Raw genomic sequence first — 24,509 nt, forward strand, 5'->3', positions numbered from 1 at the left:
TATTTTTCAAATGGTTTGATTTAATAGTTTACAGACATGTAGGATGTTCAGTGACAGCTTCAAGCTTTATGTGGAGAATTAAAATGAGTTTTAAACTCTGGTGACTTCATGTTGAACAAAGTAAAATTTCAGCTTTGATCCTCCGGGATGGAATGTGTATAATGACTCACTTGTGGTTCAGAATGTGATGGTTTTAGTAACTTGTTGAATGGTGCTACATGTAGGGAAGTCTGTAGGAATAAGTGAAACAACTTTAGTACTGTATTCGCAGTTCAAATAATTAGTGTTTTAATGGTTAACCTTACCCTCATAATCAGCCAAAATTGAAAAATAATATTTTTTTTAATTAAGAAGCAGGTATTATATTTCAAGGCTTTTAAAATTCTTGTTCCTTCTGTAATCTACTTAAAGCACAGGTGTGTTAGCCGAATTATCAAAATCCCTTCCTGATGATCTTTAAGTGATAGAGGAACAAAATACCATCTGAGTGTTACTATTGTAAAAAACTGCATTTGACCTGTAACAAGAGCAAAGAAAGAATTTCAGTATGTTGTTTCATTCTTCAGCTTCTAGTTGATCCTAAGATGTAATTACTTGTATGTAGGTCAAAAGCCTCATCTACTAGGTTTTTTTTAAGTACTACAAAAATCTCTTTTTGGAAAGTTAATTTTAGAGATGAAATAAGAAAGAAACTGATGACGAAAATATTACTGTTCAGTCACCTGGTCAGGGACTTCTGAATTAGAAGTAAATGAATGAAAAATACTGACATCTGCTGCTATGGAATTCCAATTGGTGTTTGTATACTTTTAGTCCTGTCACTTTTGAAAAGTGTATCCTTTTTCATTTCAGTTTCATCTGTGCGTTATAGGAATAGTTTTAGAAGTTATATTCAGACATATAAAATACATTACAGCTAGGATAGTAATGACCAGAAGAAAAATCTTGGACAGACAGAAAATGCAAATATTATACAGCTATCTAAAATATCCTTTCAGTTGTTGATTTTATATAGGAACTACCTTTATGTCGGCAGTAGATGAATAGGTGCACTGTGTCTGTTAAAAATCTTAAATGATTGTGAGGAAAGTAATGATATGTCAGAACTAAAATTAGAATTTCACAAATTATCTGTGGCATTCGAAAAAACTGCAGCAAATTTATCAGAGAATTGACAACTAGTACTGGACCAGATGCATCAAAATTTTAGACACCTTAGCACAACTCTGACTTCTGGATTCTGACAATTCCTGACCTGAACATCAGGGCAAACAGGGTCTCGGTTGTGTAGCATGAGCATCCTGACCTACACTGTGCTGCTAGGGGAGCACTCCTGTACAACTTCACTGAGCTCTGAGATGAGCAATTACATGCAAAGCTGATATGAGTAAAAATAATCAAATCCTAATCAGAATTGGATTGAAACGTAGCAGACCATCAAAGATGCTGGTTCTTTTTAAAATTTTTTCTTTTTCTTTTTTTCTGGTCAGAGCTTTTACACAGCATTATATGTTTAGATGTCCTAACTGCTTGATTAAGATCTTTTTCTTCTGAAGTCTGCATGGTTTTTAAATTCATAGTAGAGTCTGTAAAATTTATTAGCTCTGCAGCAGAGAGTTTGAATGAATTTGATGTCTCAGCTTAAAAATCATATGCAAAGGCTTTGCAGAGGAATGGATTTTGGAGGCCTTAAGGTCCTTAGTTCAGCCCTGTCATCAATATATGAATTGCTAGGAGACTAGGAGGGTTCTAGAGTGCTGCTTGAGTTGCCATTTGAGGGCTTTTATGTTATTCGAGTGTACAAAAACTAGAGTTAAAAGAAGCAAAATTAGCTTCATATCCAAAACCAAGAGAAAATTGCTAAAAGCCTTCCAGAGACTCTATGTTTCAAAATGCATCTATTTAAAATCAAGAGGATTTTCAAAATGTTCCCTAATGAAGTGTCAACAGAAGCTAAAAGTTTGAAGAGAAGGTGTTTGACATGCAGGAGGGTATTGGAGCATTTAGAGAAGCATGCAGATGGATGACATTTTATCGTCAAACTGTGTTGCTGCAGATTGTACTGAATAGGAAAATGCACTTTGTATAGCTTGTTCTGGAAGATATTTAGTATCTCCTGTTAACGTATGCATCACTATGCCCACAGTTATGTCGAGCTTGCCCTTTTAAGTTTCCGTTTCCATTCACTTTAATAAGAAAATAACTGGAAAGCCCCCAGTGCTGACAAATTCTGTGACACATACAGAATGCAAGCATGAAAGGTTATCATACCAGTAGGTACATGGGTTTTTTACATAAATATATGTCAAGATTGTACTAGGGACATGATATATTTAAGTATGATGTTAGCATGTGTTATTTTTGTCCTGACTGAGAGAGTAGAACTTTGGAGAATATTGCTGTATCTCAGCTTCAGAAATGAAAGTGAAACACTTCGGTGGATACAAATCTTTATGTGGTGAAGAGCGAACCTTTCTTAAGTAAGGTTTTTGAGGAAACTGTCTGAGTGACTGCTCAAGAGGGAAAAGGAATTGCTCATTATATTCAGGATTTCATGCCATATTTTTAGTTTTCCAGTTGGAATTTCCTCATTTTGCATCTGAGAACTTTTGTGGTCTAAAAGGTTCATATTTTGAAGGTGTTCATCGCTTTCACTGTGGTGCTCTTGAGGGTGAAAAGTTGTAAAGCTTCAACTCAACAAATTGCTAAGGCAAGTGATTGTTTTGAATATAAGGTACCAGCTGATTTCCTGGAGATGTAGATCTATGCATCTCCAACATATCATGTCAAACACTGATGTACTTTGCAAATGCAAAGGGTAATCGTTCTTAACAAGTGCAAATACGATGTTACATTTCTCTGTGTAGTGTTCACTAATTTGCTTTAAACACAAGCCATTGGTTTTTTTTATGAATGTCAATAAAAATTATAATTTCTTCTTGGCACAAAAAGTTTCTGAAAGCCAGAAGGAGCTCTGTACAAACCTAATTGGTAATGCTATCTCAAAGTGACTCAAATATGTGTATATACATAATGTGTATATCTTATATATTTGTTGCAGCTGTGATTTTCTAGAATTGGAAAGACAGACACATGCAGTTAGAAAACAAAGTTGATTTTCTAATGTTTCAATGGCATTGGTGTTTCAAAATTGATTTTGAAAAGTACACTACAAGTTGACTAATCTATTTAAATTAAATAAATTAAAGATAGTTATTATTTTCTCTGTTTTAAGTTTTTCTATCTGAAACTATTAAAAGGGTACGATGAAATAAATATAATATGAGTTGAGTTGTTTGACAGAATGTCTGTGACACTGATCTGGTTGTAGTGCTGTGTGTGATGAAGAGAGATTGCTGTGTAGTTCAGTTTCATCTCTAAAGAAGTCAGATTATTGCAAGAAACAACACTGGGTATGTGATAGAGAACTACTCTATATGGAAAAAAACCCACAAAGAATAGCTTTAGTGGATGTTACCTCTCTCTGAAAGCTTTAAGATATTCAGAAGACAACATGAGATTCCTTGGAAAGGTTTCAAGGACACCTTCCACTAAAACAGGGAGCTCAAAGCTTCATCCCCCCTGGCTTTGGACACTTTCAGTAGTAGGGTATTGACAGCTTCCTTGGACAACCTGTTCCAGTACCTCAGCACCCTCACTGTAAAAAAAAAATAATTCTTCCTTATATCTAGTATAAATCTACCCTCTTTTTGTTTAAAACCATTAAATAATGTTCTACTGCCCTACAGTAGGAAGGCCCTACTAATTCTCTCTTTCTGATAAGCTCCCTTGAAGTATTTAAAGGCCACAGTAAAATCCACCTGGAGCCTTTCAACCCCAACTCTCTCAGCCTTTTCTCATAAGAGGGATACTCCAACCCTTGGATCATTCCTGTGTCTCTCGTCTGGTCTCAGTCCAACATATCTATATCCTCCCTGTGCTGGGACCCCAGAGTTGGATGCAGGTTCCAGGTGGGCTCTCCCCAGAGCAGAGCAGAGCAGAGGGGCAGAATCCCCTCCCTGCCCTGCTGCCCACGCTGCTCTGGATGCAGCCCAGGACACGTTTGGCTCTCTGGGCTGGGAGTGCCCATGGCTGGGTCATGTCCAGCCTCTCACCCACCAGCACCCCCAAGCCCTTCTGGGCAGGGCTGCTCTCCGTCTGTCCCAGCCTTTATTGATACTGGGAGTCTCCATAGCCCAGGTACAGCACCTTGTACTTGGTCTTGTTAAACCTCATGAAATTCGCATGAGTCCTGTTCTTGAGCTTGTCTAGATCCCCATCCCATCCTTCAGGTGTGCCAACAGCACCACTCAGCTTGGTGTCATCTGCATATTTGCTGAGGGTGCACTTGATCCTGGTGCCTGTGAAGATGATAAACAGCACAGGTCCCAGTACAGACCCCCTGAGGGAGATCACTCGTCACCAATGTCCATCTGGACATTGAACTGTAAACCAGTGTCCTCAGGATGTTACTGTCCAACAAATTCCTCATCCACCAAACAGTCCACCCATCAAATCTATCTCTTCAGTTTAGGTAGAAGGGTGTTAAAGGGGAGTGTGTCAAATTCTTTACAGAAGTCCAGGTAAATGATAACTTTCTTTGTCCACTGATGGAGTAATTCCATCATTCAAGGTCACTGGGTTGGTCAGGCAGGACTTACCTTTGATGAAACTGTACTGGCTCCCTTGAATTAACTCCCTGTTCCACATGTACTTCAGAGTTTTTAGAAGGATCCATTCTATGACCTTCCCAGAAGCAGAAGTGAGGCTATTGGGTTACTAGTTCCCCTTTTCTCACCCACCTGGGACTTCACCTGAATGACGTGACGTTTTGAATATCGTGGCGAGTGGTTTGGCAACTGCATAGTTAGAGAATTACAGAATATTCTGAGTTGGAAGGACCCACTAGGATCATCAAGACCAACTTTTAAGTGAAATGGCCCATATAAGAATTGAACCCACAATCTTGGTGTTACTAGCACCACGCTCTGACCAACTGATCTCATCTCAGGGTCTCATCAGCCAATTGCTTCAGGACTCTGTAAAGCATTTCATAAGGTCCCACATACTTATATGCATGTTCAGGTTCCTCAGGTGGTGATGAACTGATCTCTTACAGTGAGGGAACTTTGGTCCTCCATCCTTGTCTTGGGGTGTGACCACTTCAGAGCTGTTGGAAGAGAGGCTGCCACTGAAGACTGAAGCAAAGCAATTGAGTCTTCATGTACTATTTATTTGTCTGCTGCTTCCCAATGACATTTATTTGTTTCTGTCCAGGCCTGAGCAGTATTCTCCTTGTATTGAGAGGCTGAAGTCAGGTGCCAGGGCAGAAATCTTAGGCATTTGCCTGTGCTCTTGGTTACCCTTTTGCAATGCACACCATATTACAGCGTATGGATGGATGCAGAACACCCTAGTGGATGGATATTCACAGCTCATAGGGACTGTATGGAAGGAACACACAGCTCAGGACCTTTTTAGCAGGAAACTGTACTTCAACAGGAAGCAAAATTGGAGAAGAAATGGGGTTTTGGGAGGAGTTACATTAGCTTTTTTAGGAGGAGGAAATAGGTAGGTGATCCTAGAACTTGAAGGATAAGATTTTAAGGAACTAGTAGCTGAGGGAGAGAAAAACTGAGGGAGTTAAACAGCCGCAGCACTGAGGAGGGGATTGGGGCTGATAACTCAGTGAGGAAATGAGAAAAAGGGCAGGGCACAGAGTGTCCAGATGGTCCATCAAAAACATTTGAATGGGAACATACCAGAGATGATTGTGCCTGCTAAAACACAGTCCCTTACAGAGCTGGGAATGCAGCTAGTTTTTTTTGAAGACACTATGCTGGAATAGAGGAGTCACTTCAAAATTTATTTTTTTTTAAGTATTACTTAAGCTGTGTGGAGTGGACACAAATGATTCTCAGTTAGAATGTACTTAACTTGCTTTATTTAATTAACTTTGAGTTTTCTTAGTTCAATATAAATCAGTCTGATATTTTTGAATTCTCCCATACAGTCATCCTGCAGGTTATATTACTCTTCTGTCATCAGCAGTCCCAACTGCAGTATGTACTGTGCTCTACATGGCATTCAGTATTGCTGTAGGAAAATTTTACTGTTCTCTTTTAGCAGCAGAGAAATCCAGGACCTTGCAGCTGAAGATAATATGCCTTATATGGTTCCTCAAAAATTCTACTTTATATGGTTCCTCATACAGATTCTGAAAAAACAGAAACAGGGGCAATGCCTTGAAAATTATACAGAAAAATGTAAAATGCATTTTGGCGAAGACTGAAAATTGAAGCACCCAAAAATTAGCTACTTAGATGCAATTGTACAGTATAGCTTGTAAAGTTTTAAGCCAGCTATTCATTCTTTATTCTGTATATTCTTTCATGTCATGGGCAAATATACTGGTGCAGTTCATAATGAGAAATTTTTTAAGACTGAAAGTTCCCCAAATATATTGTGCCGCTTGCAAATGACACTGCTACCAAAATCAGGCCAAATTTAACTCTGTATTCCAATGTCAAAATGTTAGAGTGACTCAAAACAAGGCTTTATTTTTCTTCCTCTCCCCTTCCCCTCCCTTTTCTTTTCCTTCCCTTTCCTTTTCTTTACTTTCCTTTTTTGAGCAAGTCACGTTTTCCTATGAGCTTCATTCTTAGGTACAGCTGAACTTTTTTGGCTGAATTAGGAAAATGTATGACTAGTCTAGCAATATGAACTGATTGCTGGACTCTTTGTAATACTTATAAAGGGAAGAACTTTTTAAAAACTTGAGAGACTATGCTCAAATAAAAATAACATTTTGTGTTGGGAAATTTATATTATAATAATAAAGATGATGCTACAAGCACTGCCCGAAATAGAAATATAAATGCATTATATTGCTAAGGTTCTTTATATTAACTGTTAACTTTTAAATGGATTTTAACTTTTTTAGCACTTAAGAAAAATGAGATCTGTAATAATCTGCTTACACTATTGTTTCATACAAAGGAAATTAATATGGGTGTGAAATGAAAACTGCACAATAGTAGAAAGCTCAAAATTGTTAGACAATACAATAAGAAATGAGAAATATAGCACCTTAATTCAGAGAGCTCACAAAATTCCATATTTATTTTTGAAACCCGAATTTATCTTCGGAAGATTAGTTTGTACTTAAAGTAGCTAAATTAAATGAACTGTCAACGTTATCTCTTTGACCAGAGGAGTGTGAGTTGTCTGGATAACTTGATTTGTATGCAAGGAAACTGAAAACAAGGAAGACTATTAAGTATAATCCCAACAATAATAGTAGATACTATGGTATTGTGCAAAAGATACTATCATTTCCTGAAATTGAGGAGATGGGTGAAATACAGTCACAACTCCCTTTGGTATTCTCTTCACACAGAAGCCTAGAAATATTTTATTAAATATTAATAACAACATAAAAGACCTTTGGTCTTATTTTCATTTTAATTAGGCAGGATATATATGCCATTCACTTTGAAGCCAAATGCTATTCCTTTGTATTAACCTGCGGGGGGTACTAGAAAATTGAACCAAGTAGCATTTAGCTGTTTCTCCTCCTGCCAGAGATAATTAACATCTTTTGCAGACTCTCTTACTGTTACCTGATCCCCATATACAGGTTTCGGATTCACTTCCACAGTTTGAGCAGTAGGGTGTGAAATGCTGCCTCAGCCCATTTCTTACAAATCGGCAGAACTCAGGAAAGGTATTAACCTTCAACTTTAACCTGCTAAACTTACAAGGGAAACCTAATCTCATAATTAAATCAGATTGATGAGACAAAATTGACAGTAATTCCAGGAGGGAAACAAAGCTGTGTATAATGCACTGAAACTTTTTTTTTTGTGGTGAATGATAAAGACAACTGAAGAGCCTAAGAATGATAGTTGGTATAGCAGAAGGAAGTAGGAAAATTTTTGACACATTAAGCTAAGACAGGAATTAGTAAGACACAAATTAAATAAAAAGGTAAGAAATTAATTGTATGAGGTCTGCAGCTCTCTAGACTTTTGGCTAGCTGTTTATGCAACCTTTCTGTCTCATACATAGATTTTCCATGCCACATCTAAAGCCTGAGAATTATCTTAAATGGGGCTTTGGAGCTGCTGATGTAGCAGCCATTGATCCTGGGCCCTCCACTGGGAGAACCTTGAAGAGCTGCCAGGCTTCTTGGCCAACTTTCTCCTTTGGCTAATGGCCTTGGGCATTCACTTTGGCCAGAGCTTGGTGTACTGCAGTCAACTGTCCAGGTAGCCTAGTACTTCTTTCTTCTTAAACCTAACATTTTTATCTTGGTCAGTCCACTGCAGAGCTATAATCTTGCCAGTACTTCAGTGTGGGACTGGACCATCATCTTGGCTAAGCTTCCTCAGAGTGAAGAGTCTGGTGAACTTAAATGAGTTACACACGTTAACTGATAGGAAGCAGAGCTGCTTTTACAGAAAACGCACCTGTGTTCTGCTCTAAGAAAAGTATGCCTGAATACTCCACTTACTGGTAAATTCACATTTCCTAATGATAATGTAGTCAGTGAAACTAACAAGTTCAGCTGTCACTATAGTGCCTTTTGATTGAAATTATCTCCTTTGTGCATAAGCATTATGAAACATGATACATTTTTTCACTGACCCCCTCCTTCATAAAGTAGATCTTTCTCCTTTGATTATCTAATACTCAGTATTTTGTATATTTTGTTTTCTGCTTATGTAAAATTAACACAATTCCCTCTTTCCTTTACATTTTTTAGCCTAGGCCTGGGAAAACAATTATTCATTTTTCCATATAAAAAGTACATGAAGGTGATAATGCCTCATCCTACAGGAATGTTATGGAAATAGATTTCAGTAGTATCTATGAGGAAACTGTGTTGTGGTGATGATAAGTAGTTTGCTTTTTCCAAAAATTCTGTGTAGTGAAGAGGTATAAACAGATTTGTTTTGTTAACAAGATGAAAATCCAGCAAACAACTTCCTTCATCCCCTAATTGTCCTGACTTTTTAGACAGAATTTTAAGTGGGCAACAAAAATACTAATCTCTACTTTTTCTAAATAAACTCACATTAGTCCATTTGTGATACACTGAGGTATTCTCCTGGATAGTTTGTGAATTTTAACAGGTGTAATCAGATTTCTAAGCTTGAAACTTCCAGATCTGCTGTAACATATCATATTAGATTCCACCCCTTTGCTTTTAAAAAAGCCAATTTAGCCTTTACACAGTGATTACCGGACTTGGATTAGTCATGATCACAGAGGCTGCAAAACAGATTCTGATGTGTCTCACTTCCCTTGTTCACAGATATGTATATAATGTGTTAGAGCAAACTGAAAATATTAAACCTATTTTATACTTCTAGAGCAGTTGGTTTGAATTTGAAAATTTAGCCTTCAAGCAAAAGAAATCCATGTCTTTGCATGTAGGGAGCTGTAAGATTATGAGCTGTTACTGAGAGGGAGGAAATAGGGAGGAAAAAAGCTTTTGTCAGTGCATACAAGTTTTAGCAGTTTTTTGTGTCAATTAATACCTAAAAATAGCAACCCTCTCAACTATTCATTTATGAATATTACAAGTGGACATTTTCTATGTTTAAGAACCATTACTACTAAAGAGTTTTGAGGCATAGAAGATAGAAAATATTAGCCTAAACTTTTGGTTTTACTACATTATAAAGTACTTAAGGGTTTAGAGGAACAGAAGATCAAAAGTTATAATCTTTTGTTTCTACTAAAAAGGATAAACAAAACCAAAACCACCTGATTAAGCTTAAAAGATAGTCAAACTTACTTGTTCCAGAGGTACAGTAGGATACTCATACAAAATACAGTTCTGTGTCATTTATCCTGTTATAGGTAAAATGCAATTGTTCAAAAATATTTGAATTATATTGTATAGTTGCTATCATGGCATTATAGAACACTGACGGGTACTTGGAAAACACAACTAAGCCATCTCTTGATCTCTCAGCTAGGAAATGTAAAGATACATGAAACATCTGACATCTCTGATATTGGAGTACAGCTTGGTAGTCTGTTTTGGCCCCATTTTCAGCTGCCATGGGATTGACAATTGTGAAGTAAGTCACATCAATGTGTCAGGCCAACATAAGACAGAGCGCTAAATTTGGTGTACTTATGGTCAATGTTAAATCTGAAGGAAATTAAAAATATATCTTTTATATCAGTATGAATTGTGTAGCTCTGTTTTAATTGAGTAGTTTACTTATTTGGAGATCTGTCATTACTGAATAACCATACAGAATCTAATTATTTCCATTTCATATTCATTTATATCTGTATTATATGAGAAAGAAAAATAGTTTCCAAACTCCTAATGAATTCACTCTTATGTCTGGCATTTTTCTTCAGCCTACAGAAAATTCAGCAAATGAAATGGCAATTGTGTAGTCTGTCTCAGAAGAGCAGCTGCACAAGTTAGTTCACCACAAAACAAGCAGAACAAAATGATTTATGGAGTACTGTTTCCTTAATTATTTCAGAGAACCTTTCTGGCTCTGGAGATTTGTTTGAGCCAACTATTGCAAATCTCTGCATTCCAAAAATAGTGGATTCCTGTCTTCCTTTTTTATCTCCATTTTTCATCATGAAAACAAAAGCTGCTAATCCTTTGTAACTTTATGCTAATAACTCTATATTAATATTATTTATATTTTAATAAGAAATTTAGATTTGGGAAGACGTGTTAATCAGATGACTGAGTTGATCTAAGTTTTCTCTTGAGTAATTCTAGGCTAATTCTTGCTCTGGCAGTTTTGTGAAACTGTAAAGAAAACTGGAACAGAGTGCAATGTACTTGACATAGTTTTAAGAATGGTGCATATTTTGACATTTTGCATTTGAGCATCAAGAAATATGAATAACTACATTGAAACTTGATTTATCTAAATAAAAAGGAAGAAGAAAGTAGTTTAATTTTGACTTTTTAGTTTAATATGCCTATATGAAGAATTCCTGATAGAAGGAGTTCTGTAGTTTATTATGGGTAGATTGAAATTATCCTCTTATCTTGGGCCTTATGTGGTCCTCATAGCTTCTTGGCTTCCTTGACTGTGCAGAATGATGAAATATATTTACTGGCCAGAGGAAATTTGGATGGTCCTAAGATTTTTTTTCTGGACATTTCTAGAAAACAAAGCTAAAGAAAGCCCTTATTTGCTCAGTTTCTAGGAAGTAGAGTGATGATCTTGCACAAAAAGGAGACATTTAGAAGCTCTGTACAGAGTCACTGAAATTTTTTCTTCCAATTAGAGTAATCTGTTTTAACTCCCTACAATTTCAGGCTTACTCCCTACCCCCAATTTCCCAGTGTTTTTTACTTTAAAAATGTTTTTCTCCCCATACCCTGCCTTCCTTTCTGTGTGCGTTGAGCATCAGCTGTCTATAGTTATATTTGCAGAAAACATTTCTTCATTTTTGAGGGGGAAGTAGTTGTTTCTTTCCCATTCAGCATGTTTGCAAGAAAACACCATTGGTCTCATATTTAGGGACCCAAGCCAGAGCCATGTAGGGGATCGTGACTGTGTTTATTCAAAGGAGGTTGAGATTGTGGGATTCAAACCTAGCAGCCTGAGCTCACAGCTGCACCTAGCCCTCTGTTCTGTTATGAACCAATAAGGTTGTACTTATTACTAGGACTGGGGAATTATCCATGCAAAACAATTAAACAATTGCTCTGTTCCAGGATACTCCACACATTCAGTGTGACTACCATGTATGATCACGGTTGCATTAATGGTGTAATTTATATTAGTTATATTTTATTTTTGCCTGTTCAAACAACCAGGGTTTCCTTTCACACAAATCTCACTGGTAAGAATTAGTACGTGGCTTAACTACAAGCAACAGATTAGAAGGGAGGGATAAATTCGCTTTAGTAAGTTTTTTCCAGGTGTAAGTAGGACTATTAACATTCGGGGGGTTCAGTTTAATACCTGCACTTAATTATCAACTAAAAACAAGTTAAACAAGTTGTAAAACTACAATATTTATTTTATTTCAGAATTTTTTTTACTTTTTTTTTTTTTTGCTTCACCAAAAATGTTGGTTTAGAATCTTAAAAACACCTAAAGAAATAAAGTTGTACGACAAGGAAATAGATGAGAGAGACTGAGAGAACAAAGTAGACTGTCTCAAAATCATGTTTATGTTTTGTAACATAATAAGGCATAAGGGCCATGCTAATACATTGCAAGCTTATCTTACTTTTGGTATTTCACCAGATAGCTCCCCAGAACACCTACAGCTCTCTGTGTGACCTTTAATTACATGTGCATGGTAAGATACACCCCTGTTTGACTAGGATTAAAAATGGAGGTGTGATAAATGCTTTCAATTTCTGAGATGTTTCAGTGGTGTACTTCCAAGAAGAATAAATGTTACAACTGAATCTGGATAGGGAAGAAGGCTGGCAGTAACTAGGGTGAAACACATCACAGGCTTAAAATGAAACAAAAGTAGTCAGTCTTTTTAAAAATACCATTTTATCTGAGAAAAAAAAGAGAGTGAGGCCAAGAAGGTGATGTAGGTTCCTGCTTGCTTATCAAATTTCTGGCTGTGCAGGCTAATGGATTCTTACAAGGCTTGTTATTTAACCTTTTTTTCCTTAAAGATTCCATTATTCTCTTCAGATTTCAAGAGAAAAGTTTCCTTTATTTAAAGATTTTCTGTTTAAATTTTAGTTTCTTGCTCAAATGCCATGCGTTCTCTGAAGGAGTTAGGCAGTAATAGAACTTTTGATGTCTCCAGGCTCCAGTAAAATGTTTCTAACCTACTGAGGATTTGGGAGAGCTCAAGCACTGAATCTTTAGTGAAGCCAGATGGGTTGCTGCCAGAGAAGGGTCAAAGGATCTGCATGTAGGAGTGCCCTGATAGAAACTAGGAGCCAGCAGCTGGGCTGTAGCCACAAGTAGAAGCACAAAGTGTTCAGTGGTGGGCTCTGCTCACTTCAGAATAGTCCTGCCTGAAGAGCAGGATGAAGCCAGCTAGTCAGAAATGAGTGGTGTTCCCTATCTTGTTAAGGCTTAGTGACTTTTATACAAACTATTCTTAATGACTTACGTTAATTAAAATATATTTGTAAGTTTTTTAATAAGTGCAGTGAAGGCCCCCACAGATGCAGGGCAGCTAGCTCTTGCTGTTGGCATGGGTTCATTTCTTCATTACCTCATGCCTATGTAGCCACTAATGTCTTTCTTTCTGGAATTTGGATGGAGGTTGTAAGGAAAACAAAATTAGTGTCTAATTTCTTGATCCTTAAAACTGTAAAGGTCCATTAAATCCAATTCGTGTGTGCTTGATTAGGTGACAGAAGAATATAATTAGCACTAGTTTCTTCATCTGTGGGGGAAAGACTTGCCATTGCATGCAATATATGTTGCATTGCATGCTAAAAACAGTGACTTCTGTCCTGTATTGCTATGTCACAGCAGCAGGCAACAGGAACATAAAAGGTATTTTATTCCTGTAGTGTTGTAACCATCTGTCAGATGACTACTGGGAATAATTGCTTATTTAGTCTCCTTGTTGATTTCCTCTCACATATATTGATTTCTGGTTTTTTTTTCAAGAATTAAAAAATATGAAGAAGGTGATGGAAGAACTGAAGTTAAGGAAAAATGTTTGAGGAGTCCCAGACAATAAAGTGTTAAAATACCAGTTTGTGCTTATTGGAGTATGTCCACTGTTGCACAGGAACTGGCTTTAAACTGAAATGTTGATACTAATGTATTTCATGTTCCAATTTATGGAACAGTTTCCTTTTTGCATTGCATATTGCTATATTAATGCATGCCAGTATTGAAAGATTTGGCCAGGTTTGTTGTAGAATCTGTGTTTTCAAAGTCCCCCCCAAATGGTTGTAGATGTTATGTTATAGCCTAAGTACTAGGTAAGCTGCACTGTAGCTGTAGGGTATGCATCTTCTACTGGGAGTATGTTTTACTTAAGATGAAAAATGTGCTTGGCATGTACAACTTAATTTGGCATATATTTATCAGTAGAGAGAGTGCTCTGCCTTCTTGGGGTTTGATAGCTGAACCAGGTGAGATTGTGTCCTCCTGCTGTCACATTGACTTTGCTGTTTTCCCTGAGCTTCCATCGTATTAACTACCAATTCTCCTTTCTTTAGTGCTGCTCAAGTCACAGAATTTCAGGGATGAATAATTTCAGACATCAATTCTTAAAAACTCATTACTCTGGAAGAGTTGAAAGCAGATTAATTTGATAGTAGTCAGGATGGGAGAAAGAATAGAGTTAAGGAATAGGAATTGGTTGGGGGGTTTAGCAGATTTTTTTGCTATGTGGAAGAATAAAATGGTACATTTCTGTAAGAAGAGCACTCAAGTGAGGAAAACATTCAAGTCACTTGCTTTTAAGCAGTGAAGACTACAGATTTATTAGTCTGTTTTTTGCTGTGCTTATTGTTTATTCATTTCAGTTGCGTCCATTGAAAAGTATAGTAATTGATCCAATTGCAGACTGTGATCTCATTAAAATTATAAGTAAAATAGGATACTACCATGGTAATTAATTTTTCTCTTTCACTTGCCATAGGTAATGATAAAAGTTTTTCTCATGTCTGTTTATTTCTTGTCTTGATTTTCATATTAAATGAAGTTTAGCTTTCATAGTCGATTGAAAAGTATAAGAATATGGACTAAAAAAATTATTTGTTTCAAATTCAAGTTAAATAGAAGTTCTTACTTAATATTACACATGAATCCCACATGATTTGTGAAGTATGATCATACAGTGCAGCACTGATCTAAACCTCCTACCTGTTGTTACAGCTGAGTAATGACTTCATAAATCTGTGGGTGTAATTTTGAAACTAGAAAATGCCTTCTTGTGGGCCATTAATATCTATCTGCAGCAAGAAGACTTATGTTTTAATGTGTATCTACTTCTGAATTTTGTTTAAGGTGACTGATTGCATCATCAAATAAAATACCAAGCTCCTATATGGAGTAACAGGAAGGCACATGGTCTTACTGAGTATCTCTGTGTGCTCATGCTTGTTGCACTCGTGTACACTTAAGTAGAAATTAATAAGTAGGTGAACAGTCTTTGGCATTTCTGGTTTGTTTTGTTCTTTTTTTCCCTCAAATAACTTCAGTTTAAAACCAAATAATATTGTCAGCGTGTGCATTAGCTTTGCCTGGAGTTGCAGGTCCTGGGTGTATATGTGGAATAACAGATACGTGCTTCTCAAACAGTATTTTGTCTGACAGTGGAGTTGTTTGTTGTTTGTTGTTTGAAATGTGAAGTGAGCTCCTTATAACAGGTGCAGAATCCCTTTTGAAGTGGAGTCCATTTTATAAACTTTGGGTTCCAGATGCATTTCTTTGGTTCCATCCATTTCATGTGCGCAGCCATCTGCTAGGAAACCATCTTCTATTTTCTCAATCTACAAGACAATTACTTATTTTGAAAATAAATTAGTTTTTCTAATTTACATGACCGTTTCATCTTTCAGTACAAAAGCTGTAATTATTTAACTACTAGTGAATTCTTAAAGTGTATTTACACTTCCTCTCATGCATCTTAAGCATTCATGCATCTTCCAGCCAAGTACTGCATTCTTCTGATTTAAGCTGTCATCTTCAAGCCACCCACACATGGCAGTTTGGTGTAGGTATTTTTCAGATCAGTTTTTAAATAAACCAATCCACAGATGCAGATGAATAGAATGGATTGTGAAAGTTAAGGACTGATTTGCAAATTAAGCGGGCTGTTTTCGAGATGGGGTTTGCCACAGCTAGGCTGGCATATACAGCAAGATGTCCTGCCTCTTGGACCTCGACTAGGGAGATTGTGTCTGGCATGCCAGTGGGGCTTTCTTTGGCTTGACTGACAAGCCAGACTTGTGTGAGCCCTTTGTGCAACCTACTGTGAAATTTTGCTAAAAAGCTTCTTTCCTCAGTCACTACAGACCCTGGAGCAACCTCTGAGTCAGCCTCAGGCCACTGTCTCAGTCTTTCCTCAGATCTCCAGTCTTTTTCCAAACAACTTGAGCGGCCGTCTATAAGACTGGCCTTACCTACCGCCTGCTCTTTGTCATCTCAGTGCTTTTCTTCCTCTTACAGAAATAGTGTTTTGTTTCTTTTCTTCTCCATCACGTTTTCACCCTGTCATCTTTTTGCATCTTTATGGGTGTCTTTCCCAGTCTAAACTGGTTTTGGGTTAGTTGGTTCTCTGGTTTGTGCTGGAGAAGGGTTCTTGATGTTTTCTTCTGCGACAAAATTGGGAATGCCTGAGCCCATAAAGATTGATACCTGGATTTAAATTAACTAAAACATACACAACTTCTCAGGATCGAGACCTAATCTTGGAAATAGTCTGTTGGAAAATTGGTGTTAAATGTTATCTAGGTACAGTGTTTAGAGTTTAGCATGTTTTGTATTTTGAAAACTTCTTAACTTAGCGACAGATGGCAAGTACTTTAAAAGTGGACCCTATATTTGTTACATATTTTTTTCTTACAGACTTTTAAGGTAGGACATAACATGACTAAAAAGTGTTATACTTTTAAATATAAATATATTATTTAAAATAATAACTTTATCCATATTAGGGTTTTTTTGTGGATTTACATTGTTGAGGATTAACTATTATAAATAGTAGTTTTCTGCTTTCCATATTTTTATGAGCTTGAATGGAAGAGTAAAAAATCTGCTTAGAGTTTTCTGCAAAAGAAATCACAAGGATACATTTTACTTCTGATTAGAAGGTTGTGGATGACTTGTTTTGGTTTCACCACTGATTATTACCACTGATTATTAATAAAATATAAGATGTGCACTCTTTAAAAGAAAAAGCTAGAAACCTGTCAGTTTAATTCATCTACTGTGAATCAAACAAAGGATAGGATAGGATAGGATAGGATAGGATAGGATAGGATACGAAGACTGGTTTTTACTTGATTTAGTAAACATGATTATTACTGAATTAAATTTTGGAATTTTTTTTGTCAGAACACGATTTTTTCCAATATGTTTTGACAGTGCCATCAGCTATGAGAAACTACTGACTGTAGATATTCTCTGCCAGAATGATGAATCTGTTTCCAGTAAGCTGGTTGCTTCATCTTGTTGGATATACTCTTGGGCATTTATCACGTAATTCCCTTAATTCAAACCAGTTGTGTAAATATTTTGTGAATGATGAATTACTCACAGTAAATAAATATTCATACAAAATCAACTATTTGTTAAATTTTTTAAAATACTGTTTAATAGTTTTTGACTAGAAATTAGCAGTCTTTTGTTTACTGTGTCTTTTCACAGTAAACAAACTTTAAATATGAAATAATGTATCTAAAAATGCTAGTTGCAATTATTACAACATTGACTCTATACCATTTCAGGTATGAACACATTTACATTGCAACTGTATGTTAAATACTTTTATCAGCATAGTGAGTAGTACCAGATCACTACTCCTTGAAATAACATGTCATTAAATTTGTGAAGATGAAACAACTATTCTCCCATCAAATTCTGCACTACATTTAGATGAAATGCCTTGGTTAAGTAATGTCTTTGAAGACTGGGTGTTACTTCCTTTAGCTCTGATTATAGCTGGCAGACACTGTGTGTTCTTTGTGTATTACCAAAACAGAACATCTATCTGTGGCATACTCCATCTTTTCTTCAAAAATGGATGCAGCTTCAGTGTGGTGGATGTATTATAGTGTGTTGTTTGCATCTAATTAATTTGGTCTTACAGCTTTTGTGTGTGCAAGTTTGTTACCCCTACAAATGAATATGTATGATTGATGCAGTGAATTGTTGGTTCCTGTTCTGTAAATATTAATCAAAGAGTATGCTCCTCTGCTAAATGGCTTTTCAGTGTAGGAGGCAGCCAAACAACTATAGTCTGCTTTTTTTTGCTCTTTAATCATTATTGTGTAAGACACTGGCAAGAACAAGTTTTTTTTAATCTATAAACACTCTTTCATGCTTCAACATATCCATTGTTTGGTCAAAGTTATGAAATATTGTTGCTCAATGAAACTTTGTTTTCAGCATTTCCTGGTAAAGCAGTAATACAAGAGATAAAACAGTAAAGGAAGGGGCAGATAATTAAGTAAAGAAAAATACTAGGAATACGTGCAACAAAGAGGCAGAAGATGCAGAGTCAGTAAATACAGCCTCATATGGTTTCAGGTCTTATGATTTGGACAAATAATTTTCTTTAATCAAAAGCCAAACTGGATGCTTTTCTAGATTCCATGGCTGCCATGAAAGGAATAATTTGTGACTAAAATATTCTTAAGGAGAATAAGGTAGACATTTGCTATGTTCCAATGTGTGCTTAAAATGTGTATAAGAATAGATGTTGATTAGTTGACAGTTTATTTGGGTAAGAAATTAAAAGACATTCAATGTTTAAATAAAAAACCCAGTAAATGTTTGGTGGGGATGGTAGTGGTGGAACAGCTCAGTATCAGAAGCAGTGAGTTTCTTGAAAATACAGATCACATTTTTCTGGCATGTAGGTCTGGTATAAATTTGATAGATACCGCTTTCGTCATTCGCCATGAATGTCACCAGTGAGGCAGGCCAAGGCCGAAGGGAAGGCTTATGCTTCAGGGTTTGTAGTGTTTTTTGGGATCCAGTGTGGGATTACTTTCGTGTATGTGCATCCCTTGCCCCTTTCTTAAAGATGTCCCTATATTGTGCTGGTAGCAAAATTTTACCCTAGCACTATGACTTAGCTTTAAAAATTAGCAGAATTAGCAGAATTTATTGAATATCTCTTGCCCTTGACCATTAGGACTGACTTGCTAAAATCCTCTCAAGCACTGCAGGATCATAGAGAATATCACATTATTTGTATTTACTAATGTTTTTGTTCTACAAATTTTATTTTAATAGTAATAATAATTTTTTTCATTCCTCCAGTTTTTGACTGGAAAATTTAACTCAGTTTTTGTTATAGACCATCATCTTGTACTATTCTAGAGAGACAGAAATCCTCCAAACTATCTACAGTTTTGTATTTTGTAAGATGTTGAAAGGCATATCTGATTTTATGGAACAAAATACAGTAGTACTGAAGCTTGTGGTTCAGAATAATAGTAGTTGAAAGCTGAATTATTAAATCACAAAAATTTTAGTTTGTTTCCAGTCAGTTTATTTATCTCATAATGTATTGCAAGTATTTTCAGGAAACATCACTGAGAACTGAATGGCTTGAATAAAATACTGGTGGCTTAGTCCACATTATGTAGTAGAAATTAAAATACTTTGTTAGTTGAACACACATTTGCACAGTGTTATACTGCCCAGCTTTGAACAACTCCTATAAATATTCCTCTTGCAAATATACATATATTTACATTTAAATATATTAGCATGATCTTGCAGAAATAAGTTTTTGGAAAGAAATTTTTGCTTACAGATTGTTTTTGTAAATTGAGTATTTGTTTCAGATCCATGTCAAAATGGTAGACCTTGTGATTTTCAAAATCCTTTTTCCTGGATAAAGGCTGTTTCTGCTGTCTTAATTCATAAACATGTGCTTCAGTGATTTGAATCTACATCTTCCATTTTGATGATGGTTATTCCCACATTCTCACTGTTTGTTAGTTCTCAGAAGTTAATTGTTAGTCCAGCTATGCAATCTTCATTTCTGGTTAATGTAGTTACTGCTTATTGACTTTTTGAAAATGCTGATAAGTCAAAGAAGTTTTAAACATGCTAGGAAATGCTAACTCTTGTAAAGTTGGATGCTTTTTTCCACTGATCTGCACCTGTCATTGTTCTTCCCTAGTTTTTGTAATCACGCTTCAAGTTTGTAACAATTATGCAGGAGTAAGATGAGGCAAAACCACGGCTTCTTAGAGACCTTGTCTAGTAATACTTTTAGTTTCATTTACCTGTAAATATTGTCCCTAAGGTGCAAATTCTAGAATGGATTTATTAAGGTATATTTTCTTTTTAAGTATAGTTCTTTGAAAGTGGTGATTTATATCATAAAAATATGTAGTGTTCAAAAGACACAGAGGGTTTGGATATGTTAATTACTGTCAAGTAGTTTTTCTTCGGCTTTTGGCTGATACAAGTAAGATAACTTGTCTGTAATAGAACAGAATCTGTAGTAATAGTACCTATTTTCAGTTATTTACATGTCTTTCTAATAAACAGGGCAATTGATTTTAATTTAGATGTAGTCTGAAAAACTGAAGAAGGTACTTAATATTGCCATTGTACTAATTGAATTTCTGTATGTCTGTGTAATTGTTTATGGAATTTAAAATAAAAATACTTGAGATGAGCAAGGCATCTACATTTGTGGTATAGATACATGGGAAACTAATAGTTGCATTTTGTCTTTTTACAAACTCTAGGGGGGACACAAAGATTACCTCGCACAATTGGAGTGTCATTGGCAAAAGAACTAATCTTCTCTGCACGCATTGTAGATGGTGAGGAAGCAAAATCGATAGGATTGATTAGCCATGTGGTAGAACAGAATGAAGCAGGGGATGCTGCATACAGAAGAGCATTAGCTCTGGCAAGAGAATTCTTACCTCAGGTATTACAAATTATTTTTATTTTGGTTTTTAGTTTTTACCAAATAATAACACTGAAAAAGAAACAGATTTATTAAAGAGAACTGTCACAGAATTATGTATCAAAAGCTGTGCTAATTATGTAACAAGTAATCCGAAGTTTTCTCTCTTGTATTGAATGGTGTTATTTGGTAATTATTTCATAGTGAAACAAAAAACCTCCATCAGTCCTCATCTTGCCATGATCTGGTCTGTGTTTTCATGAAATATTCTGGCTTTCAACTTTTAAACAAGAAAAAAAAAATATACAGGTTTAATTTTTAGTGTAGCAGTTATTTTAATGGATTACTTTGTTGCTGTGGAGCTCCTCAGAAGAGAGGCAAAACATCCTCGTTAGAAAATTCATAGAAGGCAGAAAAAGAAAATAATTAGTGAACAACTTTATTGGATCACAAGTGTAACAGCTAAAATTCTTCATTAAAATGTAAAATGTTACAGCTTAGGTATGGCATTTATTGGTGGTTATTTGTGTCTTAAGCACCTTGATAGAATAAAAGTACAGTAAAAATTCTAACATACAGTGGTTCTGGAAAGTTGATTGATGGTTACAATTTTTTATTAGTACTGTCTCATAAGCATTTGGCTTTTCCCAAATCAACAGGCCTGAATATCCAGAACCTGATGCTGATGGATATGCACAGGACTAAGATGATTCCCAAAGATGTCTTGCAGTTCTGCAGCACATTGGAGGCAAATGTGAGAATCCCTCTGCTTACTGGGGATCTCAGCTGCTCATGGGAGAGTGTCATCACTTGACCAGAGCAGGCTTTGCAATAGCATACTGTAGGTTTGAAGCTTGCATCAGTGAATTTTATTTCGTGATTACATATTTTCACATGTCTCCATTGTGCAGTAGTAGGGATATAGGACTGACCTTGCAAAAACTCATAATGATGTATGTTAAAGTGGCCACTCTGAGGCTTGTTTTGAAGGAAATTGATAAAGCTTGACAAATGTGGACACACTCAGCACCTTTGAAGCATAAACCAAACACAATAATTAGGTTCTTTTGAAAATAGAATAGTTTTACTTTTTCTTAATATTCAGACTATCAGTTTGGAAGCAAGTGTCTACTACAATGATAAAATCTAGGATATATGACTTATATACTGTAAATTTAACAAAAGTCCAAAGTCTAGATGATCCTAATATAAAATTAGGATTATGTGCAGACTCTTCTGTTATAAATCTTGCAGGTTTTGATAACATGTAAATAAACTTTTTCTTTCATTTTAGGGACCAGTAGCAATGAGAGTTGCAAAACTGGCTATCAATCAGGGAATGGAGGTAAGGATCTGTAGTTTCAATGAGAGTAGGCTGGAAGTCAGGTTGACAACAGTTGTACTGAGGTGAAATTTGTTTTCTAGAACTGTTTTTATTTCATTGTTGTGTAGTCTTTCAAAGTCAGTTTGGTCAAAACTTTCTAAAGAATGAAATGTAATTTTTTAAATCACAGGCTGCTGAGATGCTGATTTCTGTAACAAGGCTCAGTAACCTCAAGAGTAGTGTAATCTGCTAATTATTAATAGTAGAAAGTAAACATAAACTACTGTGAACAAATTGTGTTTCAAATCTCAGGTGGGAAAAATGATCAAGTCATACTCTGTTAAGTCTGTCAAGCTCTCAGTGTTTAGTAACTAATAAAGTCAAAGGCTGAAGGGCATATTATTTTTTAAAAATAGTTTAATAGCAGTTAATGTTAAAATTGTACCTGGAACCTGATTTCATGTTTGATTCTGATTACCACTCCATTGCCACACTATTGACCTAGCTCTAAAGCTCATTTAAATTCCCATCTGGACATGTGTTTTACTTTAGTTTTACATAACCTAATGCTGAGTTCAGCAGGTCTGTTCATTTTTGAAGTTAGGCTCTGCACCAAAACACTTTGTAGCTCAACATGTTACAAGGGAAAAAGGATCATACCATGTGCAGCATATGAGTCCAAGAAGATGAATTTGTCCTTTTTTCTTAAAAGTCACAAAAACAACCAGTGAGCTCAGCAAAGCATAGTACCAGTAAGTGGTGGCCTGAGAATCAAACTCAGATGCCATTTAACAGAGTATGTTACTTTTCCACAGCAAGTAATGGTCGAATTTGAGATTGATTTCAATACCTATGGTTCAAAATGCTACCAGCTAAGTTATTTGACTGCCAGATACAGTGGATTGAAAGGTCACGATAATGGTGTTTAGAGAATTAGGGATGATAGGGTTAGATGGACTCTGAATGATCATCTCTAGTTCAATCTTGAGGCCCAAGACAAGATCTACTGTATCAAAACCAATCAAGCCAAATGGTTGTCCAAGCTGTTGTTACAAAACTACCATGGTACAGATTTCATGGCTTCATTAGATATCTTATAGTATAACTTATCTCCCCTTGAAGACTGATTGTGGTGCATAGCCCTAGTCCTTCCAGTGGTCAAGGGGAGAGCTAGTGAATTCTGTAGCATCTGGTGCTTAAGACAGATGGAGAAATCACGAGGCTAAAATTCAGCCTTTTCAACTGTTCAGGACATCTCACAAAGAAAAGAAATGTATTAAACATAGATGGTTATGGTGATGATGCAGGACAGACATAGTCCTCTTTATTTTTCTGTTTTAAATCCTTTTGAACTTGAATTTGTGTTTATTTTGTGGCATGCTATCCTATTCTTATATGACATTTTGAAGGTACATTGTTTCAGAAAAAAAATTACGTAATCATACAGTGCATCTTTTCCTCTGTAGTAAATTAAATTATTATAAATGTACAGGTAATCATTTTACCTAACCAGATGACTTATAGTAAAGAACAGACATTTTTTGAGTGTAGTGCATGCTAGTTGTGTGGCTAAATCAGGAGTCTTTTACAGAAATACTTACCACTCTTACCACATGTCAGTGTAGCATTTAAAGTAGTAGTAGAAGAACTTTGCACAAGTATTTTAGTATATGGCATATAAAAACACAATACTTATGTTAGCTGTGAGTTGTAATTTAGATATTATGAATAATATATAATAAATACAAATTCATGTAAAAACCATTGTATTCTTTTCCTCAGGTCGACTTAGTAACAGGTTTAGCAATTGAAGAAGCTTGTTATGCTCAGGTATGTAAATATGATTACATGAAGAAAACACAGAAAACAGGCTTTGTGATGCCTTTTGTGAAACATGCAGAAATGTAACTAGATATTGCTTTGTGATTTCTTCTGCAAACTTTTAGGCATTTTACTTAAACCTCCATCTACTTGGTCTGATTTTGTAAGGAATTTAAGGAAGGAGGTGTAGTTCAGGACACATCAGTACCAGTACAGTTAGGGTGAAGGTAGTGAAGCATACCAGCCATACACCTAGCTAGTCATACACTACCATGCCAGTCCAAGAACTGCCTTGCTTTTGCTTTGTTTTGGTTTAACATGAAAGAATACAAAGGACGCTTCACTAACACATGCACTAGTGGCATATGTGCTAACCAATAAAAATTTGAGACAAACCTTTTTGCCAGTGAAACATGGGAGTGACGTCTTTGAGGTTATATGTTCTTAGACTTTGAGACAAGATCTTTATGATGGAAATAGAAGCATCAGCATTATATGCTTATTTAAGATGTGATAACCAGATTATTAACCTTCTCCGCCCTCCCAAAACCCAAAATTAACCCAACCATAAAACCTCCAAGAAACCCAAAGCCACTTTCCTTTCTTCGCCCCACCTCCCACCCCCAAAGGAAAAACAAAACCACAACAAACCTCAAATCCTACAGAATTTTTTAAACTCATCTGTTTGGAGAAAAGGTACTCCTTTCTCCACCCAAATTGTTCATCTGCCTTTTGTCATGCCCTTGAAGTGTCTGATAAATTCCTATATCTTGGATGCATTGAAGAACTAGGATTTGTATGAAAATAT

General features: G+C 35.9%; 1 protein-coding gene across 1 annotated transcript in view; it reads left to right on the forward strand.

Annotated features, from left to right (window-relative positions):
* Positions 1-24,509, forward strand: part of AUH (AU RNA binding methylglutaconyl-CoA hydratase) — a 112,067-nt gene that overhangs the window by 86,311 nt on the left and 1,247 nt on the right. Inside the window, exons 7-9 of the mRNA XM_054287875.1 lie at positions 20,390-20,577; positions 21,851-21,901; positions 23,663-23,710. Coding sequence (XP_054143850.1) covers positions 20,390-20,577; positions 21,851-21,901; positions 23,663-23,710 — 287 coding nt within the window. The remainder of the gene's footprint in view (positions 1-20,389; positions 20,578-21,850; positions 21,902-23,662; positions 23,711-24,509) is intronic.

The sequence above is a fragment of the Melozone crissalis genome, unplaced genomic scaffold (genome assembly GCF_028551555.1).
Source record: "Melozone crissalis strain CALT ecotype California unplaced genomic scaffold, PUWL_Pcris_2 ptg000005l_1, whole genome shotgun sequence".
In the NCBI taxonomy this organism is placed as follows: domain Eukaryota; kingdom Metazoa; phylum Chordata; class Aves; order Passeriformes; family Passerellidae; genus Melozone; species Melozone crissalis.